The 13,825-nt window shown below is 37.5% G+C and overlaps 1 protein-coding gene across 3 annotated transcripts in view; it reads right to left on the bottom strand.

Moving 5' to 3' along the window:
* The window catches only part of MAN1A1 (mannosidase alpha class 1A member 1), a 188,156-nt gene that overhangs the window by 20,843 nt on the left and 153,488 nt on the right, over positions 1-13,825 (bottom strand). For all 3 annotated transcript variants that reach the window (XM_049899988.1, XM_049899971.1, XM_049899979.1), the window contains exons 7-8: positions 7,966-8,089; positions 6,096-6,189 (exon numbers count right to left, since the gene is read on the bottom strand). In XM_049899988.1, the coding sequence (XP_049755945.1) occupies positions 6,096-6,189; positions 7,966-8,089 (218 nt within the window). The remainder of the gene's footprint in view (positions 1-6,095; positions 6,190-7,965; positions 8,090-13,825) is intronic.

The raw sequence follows: 13,825 nt of genomic DNA on the forward strand, positions 1-13,825 counted from the left end.
GGATTCTGACTCATAGTGGCCTTATAGGACAGAGTAGAACTGTCCCATAGGGTTTCCAAGGCTGTAATCTTTATGGAAGCAAATTGCCACATCTTTCTGCCGTGGAGCAGCTGGTGGGTCCGAGCCGGTGACCTTTCTGTTAGCAGCCTATCGCTTAACCACTGTACCACCAGGGCTCCTCCTGATAGGAATAGGTCCCATAAAAGTATCTGAAATGAGAATAAATGTTTGAGGTTAAGCGTTCCTAACACCTAAAAGAGAAAAAGTGAAAAGAGCAAAAGAATCAAGGCTAAGAATCAGAATATTCAATATTGTTATTTTTTTCATTTTTTGTAGACTCCATTGAATCTGAAATTCTTTCCTCAAAGCAATCCCTATAACGCCAGTGATGATTATGCCATTATATAAAGCAGAGACAAGTGATAACTGTTTTGTCCATAGGCACAGAGTCCCATATTCTGGGCTTAACGGCCACAAGAGCTGTTTATATTATCAGTGACAGCCCCAGATGCTACCTCTCAGATCCAGCCAAGGAGTAGGAGTTAATTATTAAAAGAGAATAAATAGAAAAAAAATTATTAAAATCAGAAGCAGAAAGTCAAGCTGGACACGGAGCACACAAGTATTCACAAAATTCAAGAAAGTAAACACCTACTAGATAATGTATGCTGGTTAACAAATATGAGTAAAACACCGTCAATTGCCCTCAAAAGCTTCAGATCAATAGGGAGATAGGCATGTATGTGAATCATTAGGAAAAGGACTGAGATAGAAAAGTCACGGCAGGAGAGGAAGAAGGGATGAATAGAGGAGGAGTGAGTACTTGAAGAAGAATGCCTCACGGAAGAAATGACAATTGAGCTGGCCTTGGTAAAGAAGAGAGGTAGAGGGCTATGGAAACAGTACGAGCAAATGTCTGGATATGGCAGGTGGGCCTGATTAGAGAATAAAAAAATAAGTGTGCCTTCGTTGTGGATGGAACAGGATGGGGGTGGGGGATGAGACATGGAACTCATCAATCCTGTTTGTTTCTCCATCAGGAAATTGGCCCATAAATAACTGAAACATAAAGGGCTCTTTGTACCAGGAAGCACGGCCAAACACACAGCATATGGGTGACCCGGAAGTTGAAACCGGAATGTTCCAGCACAACTGGCTGCTTTTGTCTCTCTTCACACTAAATCGTAAAGGAAGAAAGCAGTAAACAAGAGAGTATTTTCTTCAACTTTTAAACCTTTTGTGAGAAGGAGAACTTAAAATATCTGTCCTTCTAGAGAACTTAAATCTAGTTATCTTGTATTTAGAAAGCCATTCAATGTTCTTGTGGTCCTGAAACTTATTAGTGTCAGAATATCTTTATACGTTAAAATAATTGAGGACCCCAAAGAGTTTTTATGTGAATAATTTCTATATTTACCATATTAGAAATTAAAACAAAACTTTAATCTTTATAAACTCATTAAAAATAACAGTAATACATGCATTATCTTAACATGTATAGCTATTTTTTCATAAAAATATACTTTATAAAACAAAAAATTTACTATCAAGAGTGACACTTTTATATTTTTGAAAATTTCTAATTTTGGCTTACTGGAAGACAGCCGGATTCTCGTACATGCTTCAACATTCAATGCGTTGCATATGTTGTTTTGGCTAAAGTATATGAAGAAAACTCAGCCTCATAGAGATACATAGTCGGGAAAGAAAAGAGTGCTTAATAGCCTTTTCGTATCATTGTGGATATTTTTCTTTGATACTTCAAAAAACTCGACAAGTGCTTTTTTTTAAAGGTTATAAAGTTTTTAAAGATTAGTTGCGATATGAAATGACATTAGTGAATTTTTGTTCCTTGTTACATTAAAATTCATTGATTTATCTTGCACTTTGGATGTTTTTCTTACACGATTTTATAACAGCGTGTATGGGTCATTTGGAAGATAATGGTTCACTGAATTACAAAGACTTTCCAGATATCGACATACTTCATTATATAATAAAAACTTATTTGTTAACATCATTACCAATTTCATCAAAAAATCTTTAAATTTTGGGAAGTTAGCAAGCTCATGGTGATGAATGCAAGTTTTCCAAAACTCTAACTTTCATTTAGAATCTCAAAATTTTATCTGTTTTATGACATTCTGTTTTCCTTGAGGTGACAGACTTATTTTTAAGAAGAACTCTACCAATTACCTGAGTCTGAATATCTATAGTTGGACTTTCAAGTAAAAATGGTGTTTCACGAAACAAGTGGTTAGTTCAGCTTGTAACTCAAATAATCTTGCAAGTGCTTTTCTCAAGGCAACCACCATTTTTCATTATGCAGCAAAAGTGCTTTATTTGTACTTTCCATTTCATCTCACAGAACAGTGCAAATATATAAGATCAGGGATTGAGATTTACTAGAATCAATAATTTTTACTGCTTTAAGAACATCCATAACTGAAACTGGCATCTTTTTTTTTTTTAAACTTCAGTGAAGAATACAACAGCTATTAGTGTAATTTAGTGCATATGTCTCGGTTCTCATTAATGGTTCTGCAGTTGTTTTTTTTTTTACCTACCATTGCTTTTGCACCATAAATGCATATGTCAACACATTAAAAAAAAAAGGCAAAAAAAAATGCCTTAGTATTATTATAAAAATAGCTTTGACCTTCTGGATGCCTTGAAAGGTCTCAGGGGACTTTCAGGGACCTGCAGACCACCACCTTTTGAGAAATGCTCTAGAAATTGGTACAGTTTTAAGTAAAAGTTTAGTGCTTTCTTTGACTTTGCTCATTCTCTCCCTTCTTATCTCCTCCTCCTCCAACTCTTTAATCCCACTCTGAAGTATTAAGGCCCAGCTTCAGCCAAGTCTCCCCTTCCTGAGCCATGACAGTTCACATTGATCTTTGCCTTCTCTGCAACCCAACAGTGCTTACAATCTGAACTACAGAAATGACAATTTTGTCATCAGTGACATATTGTAATATTTCATGTTTTTCTAATGCTTCAACCTACGAAACTTGCTAGCACCTTGTATGAACTATTTATTTGCCCCTTTTCCTATTTTAGCCGCCACCACCACCACCACAACAGCAACAGCAGCTAACTTTATTGAGCATTAAATATATTGGAGGTACAGTTCTAAGCACTTACTATTATTTTAGATTTGTTGTACTTTTATTGACATGAAGTAAAAAAGGCAAGCAGCAAAATACTATATGGCATATAATTCATTAAGGTATATACACAAATATGTTAGTACAAACAAAAACTCGTTGCCCTCAAGTGGATTCTGACTCATAGCCACCGTAAAGGACAGAGTCGAACTGCCCCGTAGGGTTTCCAAGGCTGTAATCTTTTTTTTTTTTCCTCTTCCTAAAAATTTTTTTTTATTGTGATTTAGGTGAAAGTTTACAGCTCAATTTCTCATTCAGAAATTTATATACATATTGTTTTGTGACATTGGTTGCAATTACTGCAATGTGATAGCATGACCCCCTTTTCTACCCCAGGTTCCCTGTGTCCATTCATCCAGCTTCTCTCCTTTCCTGCCTCTCATCCTGCTTTGGATAGGACCTGCTCATTTGGTCTCATGTATTTGACTGAACTAAGAAGCATGCTCCTCACGTGTATTATTTTTGGTTTTATAGGCTTGTCTAATCTTTGTCTGAAACGTGGGCTTCGCGAATGGTTTTAGTTCTTGGTTAACAAAGCATCTGGGGCTCACAGTTTTGGGGGTTCCACCAGTCTCTGCAAGACCAATAAGTTCATTTCTTTTTTTTCACATCTAAGCACTTATTATTAATCCTTAAACAAAAATACTAGGGGCATACAAAACCACCAGCTAAGCCACCCATAGTAGACCCAAGTCTACCAAAAGCTTCCAGGTACTCAGCTCTCTATGTGCACATTCTGTAAGCAAAGGTAAGTGCAAACTTGACTATGGCCTTATGGTCTCAATAGTTAGGCCTTCTATAGTCTTTACTAACACAAAGACATAGATTTTAACACTTTTTTTTTTAACCAAATTATTCTTCAAAAAATACTTCTATGCTGATCCTGTTCCATCTGGAGCAAAGGAGAATAAAGAAAATTGAAGACACAAGGGAAAGATTAGTCCAAAGGACTAATGGACCACAACTACCACAGTCTCCACTAGAACGAGTCCAGCATAACAAGATGGGTTTCTGGCTACCACCACCAACTGCTCTGACAGGGATTACAACAAAGGGTCCTAGACAGAGCTGGAGAAAAATGTAGAACAAAATTATAACTCACAAAAAAAACTGGACTTACTGGTCTGACAAAGACTGGAGAAACTCTGAGAGTACGGTCCCCAGACACCCTTTTAAGTTAGTAATGAAGTAACTCCTCAGGTTCACCCTTTAGCTACAGGCCCATAAAACAAGACTAAATGGGCACACCAGACGAGTGGCAAGGATGAGAAGGCAGGAGGGGACAGAAAAACTGGTAACAGGGAACCCAAGGTTGAGAAGGGGAGAGCGTTGACGTGTTGTGGGGTTGACAACCAATGTCACAAAACAATATGTGTATTAATTGGTTAATGAGAAACTAATTTGCTCCGTGAAACTTCATCTAAAGTAAAATTAAAAAAAAAAAAAAAAACTATATGGGATCAAATTGACAACAGCAACTCGAAAGACTGGATGGGAATTTTAGGGGCAGTGAATTTATGTTAATGAGGGAGAAACAACTCAGAAAAGGAGGGTGAAAATGATTGCACAAATCAAAGAATGTAATCGCTGTCACTGAATGGTACATGTAGAAACTGCTGAATTGGTGTATGTTTTGCTGTGTATATTCTCAACAACAACAAAGTAGATAAAATTTAAAGAAAAAGATAATTCTAAAGTAACAGTGATGCATAATCATCTAAGAATATGATATTTAAATATAAAGAAAATATCCAAATTAGAGTAAAATTTTAAGGCACTGTGGACTATAGACATATCTAGGTACCTCACTTGGTATTCTTTACCTGCTTTCAGTCGCTGCTTAATATGGCACTGCTTTTCCAAATCAGCTTGAGAACATTTCTATCAACTACTATGAATCCTTATACCCCTAGTCAAAAGTCCCTCAAGGTCTGAAGTGAGAACTTCTGGCATCAAAAGTCCTGAATGATACATTCTTCCACCCATAAGGTAGCTCTATTGGCAAGAAACCTTTTTCTGCTGCCTTCAAACTAAGTAGAGAAAACACCCTGCTTGGTCTTCCAATTTCTCATTTCTTAAAGATTCAGGCTCCTCTCTAATCTTGTAGCTAAGCAGAAAGAGAGAAATGTTATGAAGTAGAATGATAAAGGTGCTCTGTGCAAAACCATGATAGTCATTAGTACAACCGAACAACTTTCCCTTTTACCCACATGATCAGCTTATCCCTGCGTAGCATCCCCACACAACCCTGACCAGATCTTCCCTTTCTGGTCGACAGGTTTAAACATGCTTTTATGCCATCATACGTACAGTTATACATGGAAAAAAAAAAAAACTCCAGTTCCCTAGTAACACTTAAATCTGTCTTATGGCAGAAGTCTGTTTGTTAAAAGAACCATGCCCCCTTTTCTCTTTTCTAAACTCTCAACAAGATTTGTGTCTTTTAAAATGTAGAATAAAATTTTAACTCATAAAAAAAAAAAAAAAATGCCCAGACTTACTGGCCAGACAGAGACTGGAGAAAACCCGAGAGTATGGCTCCTGGATACCCTTTTAGCTCAGTAATGAAGTCACTCCTCAGGTTCACACTTCAGCCAAAGATTAGACAGGCCCATAAAACAAGACAAGACTAAAGGGGCACCAGCCCAGGGGCAAGGACTAGAACACAGGAGAGAACAGGAAATCTGGTAATAGGGAACCCAAGGTCGAGAAGGGGAAAGTGTTGCCACGACATGGGGTTGATAAGCAATGTCATAAAACAATATTTTATGACAATAAAATGAGAAGCTAGTTTGTTCTGTAAACCTTCATCTCAAGTATGATGATTTAAAAAAAAATACTTGTGTTTCTTTTGCCCTCCATCTTTCTGCCCCTAGCATAGTGCTGGGTACCATTAAGAGCTAAAACAATGCTGTTCTTTTGACTTACGTTGACCCCACTGTCCACTACTGGGATTCAGATAGTTAGGATAAAGGCCTTGTGGTTTTTCCAGGTTGTTCAGGACTGTTCGAATATTCATTACCTATAAGACAAAATGAAATGTTACTTTAAAAATCTAAAAAACTTTAGTGCCACTCTTCCTGCTTTCTTGATTACATTTCTTTATTATTTTTTTTTTTAAAAGTAAACTGCATTAAACGATATAAACTTAAAACAAAGATAGCTCTAGCCCATTATTATTATTACAAAAAAAAATAGTGGTAAGTGAATATAATCACACTGATTGATCGATTCTGTACTATATTCTGGACACTGTTCTAAGAATTAGGGATATATCAGTGGATAAACAAGGTTCTCACTCTCTAGGAATTGCATTCTAGTGAATGATACAAATAATAAACAAATACATACGTCAGACAATGATAAATGCAATGAAAAAAATAAATACATAAAGAGTGTAGCAGTACAGCATGATGTAGGTAAAGAGGCTGTAGTACATCAGTCAGGGTGGTCCAGGCCTGGCATTCACCCCCAGGGAGCAGAAAAGAGAGGTAGCCATACCCAGTTCATGCAGGCCTCAGGGGCCATATTTTAGGACTCATTTTATTATGAGTGTGATAGAAAGCCACTGAAGACCTGTGTTTTTACAGGATCAGCGTGGCTGAGGGGGCAAGGTTGGAAGCAGCAGTCAGGGGGCTACTACAGAAGTCCAAGTGAGAGATGATGGCTCCTTATACCAGGCTGGCAGTGGAGGTAATAGGACAGACCCAAAGGATTTCTGGTTTAAGCAACGGGGTAAACTGAGATACTATTTACTAAGATAGTGAAGACTTGGGTAGAAGCAGGTCTGGGAGGTGGCTCTCAGGCATTTTAAGTAGGAGTTGTCTATTAAAACTCTTAGTGGAGATACTGACTGGTTAGTTAGATACAGAGTCTGGAGTTCAAGGGAAAGGTAGGGCTGGAATTATAAATACGGATTCGACAGCATGTACATGGTATGTAAAGTCATGGCACCGGATGAGATAGTATAGGTAGTGAACTTAAAAAGAAGAGATCCAGGTTTGAGTCCTTTCCAATATTTTGAGGTTAAGGTGATGAGGAGGACCCAGTAAAGGAGACTGAGAAGGAGCACCAAGGAGGAAGAAGGCAAACCAGGGAAGTACTATATGCCTGACTAAAAAGTGAAGAGAATGTTTCATGATGGAAGTGTCAATGCTGACAGGGCAAAGGAAGATGAGAGGTGAGGATGGAATACTAGATTTCCAGAGTGGAGGTCACAGTCACCATGACAGGTGTGGCTGGGAGAAAAACACAACTGGAGAGGGTCTCAAGAGAAGGGTAGTGAAGACAGCAGATAGAGACAACGCTTTCAAGGAATTTTGTTGTAATGTGGAGCAGAGAAGCAGGGTGAAAGCTAGAGGTACAGAGTAGTGGGGGCGAACATGAATTTATCTAAATATCTATGTGTTTGCTGCCTAAAAATTAGAAATTGATTCAGTGGTGACCTCTCATTTGTATAATACTTTGAGTTGAAAAAGTTTTTCATATGCTTGGCTCCTATAGTCCATACAATGCTCTGTATCTTCACATGAGGGAAAAACTCAGAGAGATAAAGAGATGTGCTTGGAGGTACAGACAGCTGGATGTGAAAGACAGTTCCTCTCACTCTGAGTTAGAATGGGGCCATGGAAAGAATGTGAGTTTACAATTTAGTTAAATGAAATGCTGCATGTAACAAAACTTCATAAATTGCTGTATAAACCTTGGTTGTTCTTTTCCACATCCAACAGTACTATATCTCCCAGGCTGTTTCCAATAAGTGCAACTTTGCAATGCAAAACATATTGGAGAACCTTACCTTTTCAGCAAAGATGGGGTTTCCTGATAAGTAGCTCAAGTGCATAAACTCCAAATGCAGGGTTCCAAATTCTGCCAGAATACTGCTGCCTCCTGAGGCCCAGGGCCAGTTACTTCCAATCCCACTAAAGAAGAGAAGACACTGAAGAGTTATAGGTCAGATTGATTCCACTTTCACAACTCTTAATCCTAAAGGTTGGCGATTCGAACCCACTGAACAGTACCATGGAAGAAAGACCTGGTAATCTGCTTCCATTAAGATGACAGTCAAGAAAACCCCATAAAGCAGTTCTACTCTGCAACACATGGGGGCTGCCATGAATTGGAATTGACTTGATGGCAACAAGTTTTTTTTTAAGTAGAAGTGAAAGATAGCTTTTTAATAGTGACATCATAGCTAACAGTCCACTATGGATGTTTTAAAAGTGAACATAGTTTTCTCTGACTGGCTAATGGTTTCAATTTTTGACTTCTATCTCCAAATTTAAAACTAGTGTTGACTTCAGTGAGAAAGAAGTTACTGGGTCTTCACTGCTGATGAACAGGCAAATATTTTGGAAGGTACACGTGTTAGGTCAAGATGTACAACCAGCCCAAGTAGTATATACAACAAAATCAGACCAAAAACACACCACCATACCCAAAATCCTATAAAAATCCCTTCAACATTTTAATTTCAGCCTGAGATTCCATGGAATTTTAATGACATTCATATTATACACAAACATTTACTTGGATATAAGATAAATTTCAAAGATTCATTAGTTATATACTCACTCTAGCCCTCTCCAAACCCTCCATCCACCTAATGAACTTCCTTTCTTCTTCCTTCTTTCATACTACCTATATGTGTAAATATACACAAACAGTTATGTTCTAAGGTACTCGCTCATTCCCTGACCTATTTAATCCACGCTCAAGTATCTCAACAAAATCATTTAACTCAATTCTGATACAGGTCAAAGGCACGAGCTTCAGAAATCTGGACCATGGCCCATCTTGGAGAAATGCTTTTTAAAAAGAGTTAGACCTAAACATACACATACATAGATACACGTAAGGTGGCACTTGAGATACGGTCATACTCTCCAGCAGAGTTCATTTCTGGACAGCCACTCAAAACTTCAAGACATATTGGGTGATTCAAATAAAGGATAAAATCAATTATTCTTCTAACCAATAAATTCCCTCTAAGATACCTAAAAAAACCTACATTTTGGTCTTAGTTCAGCTGCACATTTATTGTATGTCTACTACCTACCAGGAACTACGTATGGCACTGGGTTCCAAGGATGGTTATGATGAATAAATCATTCTGCCCTCAGAGGGCTTATGGTGTAATGGCAAAGACAGACCTAGACATAAATAATTCCAGTCTAAAACCAAACCAAACCCAGTGCCGCTGAGTCGATTCCGACTCATAGCGACCCTCTACGACAGAGTAGAACTGCCCCACAGAGTTTCCAAGGAGCACCTGGTGGATCTGAACTGCTGGCCCTTTTGTTAGCAGCTGTAGCACTTAACTACTACACCACCAGGGTTTCCAAATAATTCTAGTAGATATGGTAAATGCCAAGATAAATTTGTGAAGAGTTCTTTACGCATGTAAAGCCAGAACATGTGATCTAACGTGATGAGATGACAGAAAGGCTTCCTCAAGGAGGAGGATCCTGAGCTAAGTCTTACAGTATAAGTCAGTGAGCAAAGAAAGGTGAGAAGAAGAATCTGGGCATGGAGGGAACACACAAGCAGAGGGAGGGGCTAGCCAGGAACAAGAGGTAGCTCCCTACACTGTTGAAATGTAGGACGAGAAGTTGGTGTAAGAGAAAGCTATAAGAGTACTGGGAGGCTTGTGGACTTCTCAGTTTCTTCTCTTTCCAAGCTGGACCCCATTTAAATGCTGCTTTTGGTGTCTCTTAGATTTCCTAACCCCCTTGTTCTTTGCCTTGTATCATTCCCACATCTGGGTGAATCCTTTCAGTTCTTTCACGGCCTCTCCCACCAGGCTGCTGAAGAACATGGGAGAAAAGAAAAAGAAAAAAAAAAAACAAGGATACAGGTATTTGAAATTGCAGGTTGTTGCTTTTTAGAACAAACTCTGTATTTTATTCCAAATACAGGTTTACTTGCAAACCTAACAAAAAGTAAACAGAAATAAAAGACAGATAAATTCATTTATTTTAGAAAATGTTCTAAATTTATGGGGATCTGAGAATGAGTCAGCTTTTATTTTCATGGGTGGCTTACAGCAAAGGAATATACCAGCATCCAAATAGGATGAACAGCTACTTTCAAGTTTTATTAAAAAAAAAAAAAAAATTTTTTTCACATATGGTAAATGCAAAAATAATTGGCCATAAATTTCTTGTTATGACATATTATTTTTTTATTCCATCCATCATCAACCAAAGTCGGTGGTGGGCCTATTAAACAAACTACAACTTCTATGTCATGGAGGAACTATTAAAAACAAGCTACAACATAAAGCAGTATCTGGGTAGAGGGGATGATGACTTCATCCTGGGGGAGAGGACATGACGCTGAAGAAGGCCAGTCCGCTTTCCAGGTCTTCAGGGAGCAGTTCCTGGTTGGTGACATTGAGGGTGTGCTACTATGCCTGGTTGTGAAAGGTAAGAAGTGAATGTGTACTTAACTAATACACAAATTACTTTTGGGTTATCCACGTACTTGTTCTCTGCCACTAATATGGTTCATCAAGAGAAAACCAGAGATATACTAAAACACTTTCAATATGATAAAAAAAAATAAGATTTAAAATGGGTTATATACTCTCCCCTCCTCCTTCTTTGTACACATTCTACTGGGAAGAAAACAGCACCCTTTTCTATCACCACTTAATTATACAGGAAGCAAGAGCATTAAAAGCACTGGCAAAGGATATGTTGTGCTAATAGAAAGGAAGCTGGGTTTAGAATAGATGGTATGTTTATTTTTTTTTTATATGAAAAGATGGCTATTATTAACATTCTTCTAACTTATAGAATTAATGCATTTCAGTAAAAAGATCAATGGTTCCACTGGTTTTTAAATATAGTCAGGGAGAAGGTTCAAGAAGTCAGAAAGGGCAGAACTACATCCAGATATTAAAGCAGGTCACTTGCCTTTTCTTAGGCAAAGCTGGAAAGGCCTGGGGACTGGTCTGGGGGAGAGGATGGAGCAAATGCATGGCCACAGGCCACTATCGGGCCATGAGCTAACATCACAGTTCGTGTGTGCCTGGGCATGCCCGCGTGTGCACACGCGCATACGTTTTTCTGGGGAATGGCTGCCTCCTCTCTTGTATAGCAAACCTGGACTGAGTCAAAACTAAGTCTTGATCACTTACAAGATGAGTGGGATGAACAAAATGATCTCTAGGATCTTTTCTGTTTTCAAATTCTGAGTCTACTGAGGACTCTATGTATTTGAATGACTCTAATTTCATACATACACAAAGTAGGCATTTGACATTAAAATGGTGGGTTAGTGACAAAAGGAAATGAACCCAGAGAGCGTTCTGCTCCCTTGGTCTGGGGTTATGGTGTCCTGGACATTCCATGTTACCAAAGGTCAGGCATTCTAGAGTTCTGGTCAAGATGAATCTCATCTGTGGGGTGGAGAGATTTGAAATGTCTATAACTTTGCTTCCTTCCTTATGTATGTTAAAAGTAATTGTGGTATTATCTGGCCTATTTTACAAACACTAAAAATACTTTAGAAAAATATTTTCAAGATAAAATAATAGTTTGTGTTCAGAAATGATTAGTTCCATAAGGCAAGCATGAAAGGGAAGCATATTTAAATATTCCCAATCTTGTTATAATGACTACATTTTAAGCCAAAATGATGAGCCAGCATATGGAAATGTATACACAAAAAGGCAACTAACATGATCTGGGGAGCTGCCAAGTGTTTGGTTCAAAGAATCCTAGAACAGAATTTCAAACATTTGTATCACTCTAATTTCATTTATTTAATTAATTTATTTCATTTTTTATCCTGCAATTCCCTAGTTCTTCCATTTGAAATTGGAGTATTATTTAATATATGTTTCAATTTCAATTAAAATTTTCAGTATTCTGCAAAGGTTGTAATTCTTTGAAAAAACACATAACAATAAAAGTAACTGATCTTGGCAATTGCAATGAGAAAGAAGTCTTTAAAGGAATTGGGCCACTATGATTCTTTGGAAAATGTGGAATGTTGTTTTGTTGCTTTAATGACAGTAATCTGAATGCAGTTTGTTATCAGTGCTGACACAATTCCACAGCCTACTATACTCATAAAAGAAGAAAATATAATCTTTCACTGACCCTACAGATCTGATATGCAATAGGCAGCATATGTTTTGCTTTTTCTCTCCTGGGAATAGTCAACAGGGTCACAGGAAGCAACTGCAGTATTAATGATGCTATTCTACTCACGTTTGAATCCTATGGGAGAGCTGCTAACTCCTTTCGTAGAGCCTGTAATGATTCAAGTGAAAAAACCAAACCAAAGCTGGTGCCATTGAGTCGATTCCGACTCATAGTAACCCTATAGGACAGAGGGGAATTGTCCCATAGGGCTTCCAAGGAGCAGATGATGGATTCAAACTGCCAACACCTTTTGGTCAGCAGCTGAGTTCATAACCTCTGTGCCACCAGGGCTCCAATGATCCAAGTAGCTGGACAGTTTTTCTGGTTTGACGGTGTATTCTTTTGAAAATAATCTTAAACTGAGGTACCAAAAGTTATATCCTATAGCAACTGCCCAGATACAATTTGGATCATTAATATGATTTGGCTACTTAGTATAATTAAATGCAACAGATAAAGAATTTATAGAACAATGGAAATATTTTTTTAAATTCCCACATGAATATCTAAAAAAAAATTAAGTAGCTATAAAATCTTGATTAACTTTCAATTTACTCTTCCCTGATGCTTACTATTCTATGAAAAATGGGATAAAAAAAACTGGCCAATAAAAAATTTTCTTGAGGATCTTGCCTGAATAATTTCTGATTAGCTGATTAGTAAACAAACTCCCTTCAAGTTCATAGTCTAGAATATAGTTTACTCCTTAAGGATACAGTGTTATTAAGTTTTGAAAGAAAAAAATTTCCTATATCCCCTATATTATAATAAAACCTTACACATTTATGTAAATACAGGGATATTTAATACAAAAGACAGATAAGCAGGTATTATTACTTATGGATTTCAGCACAAATTAGGAAAGAATAATTAGAAATTTCATGAATGATTGTTTCATTTAGTCACATTCCCAAAGTTAACTGATTTTGAGATTAAGCAATTTCAGCTTCACTTATCACAAACGCTTCCTTTTTGAGGGGTTTGCACAGAGCCGATCTTTGAAGTACACTAAGATTTCACTAAGAGTTGCACTAATGATGCCAGGGGATTGTCACTCCGAGACTAGTCAACACATTCTACTGCAGCTCATCTGCAGAAAATCCTACTACTTCCCCATGGGCCCTCTGACTAGGGAAAAGTATCTAATAAAGAAATTTTTTTTTTTATTTGACTGAGTTAATTTTAATTCAGAATTTACCACTTCTGAACAGCAACATGTGGGTTAAATCCACTAAGAATTTATTCCCTTAAACTTTTTAACCAAGGGCCAAAATAATGTTTTAATATTAGCCATAACTTGCTCCATTTCATGGGTAGTTATTTTAGACCATGTTAAAATTGAATTTTTATTTTAGTTCATTTTTACCCTCAATACTGCTATCCTGGATTTGGGGAAGGGCACGTGTCAAGAAAACAGACGGTGAGGATCCCTATCTAATTCTATAACTAGCCTGGTTCTTGAGGTCCAAACATGCTGTAACTCTCTCTTTTCCAGCTGTCCTT

Source organism: Elephas maximus, chromosome 1, assembly GCF_024166365.1.
Source record: "Elephas maximus indicus isolate mEleMax1 chromosome 1, mEleMax1 primary haplotype, whole genome shotgun sequence".
NCBI lineage: Eukaryota > Metazoa > Chordata > Mammalia > Proboscidea > Elephantidae > Elephas > Elephas maximus.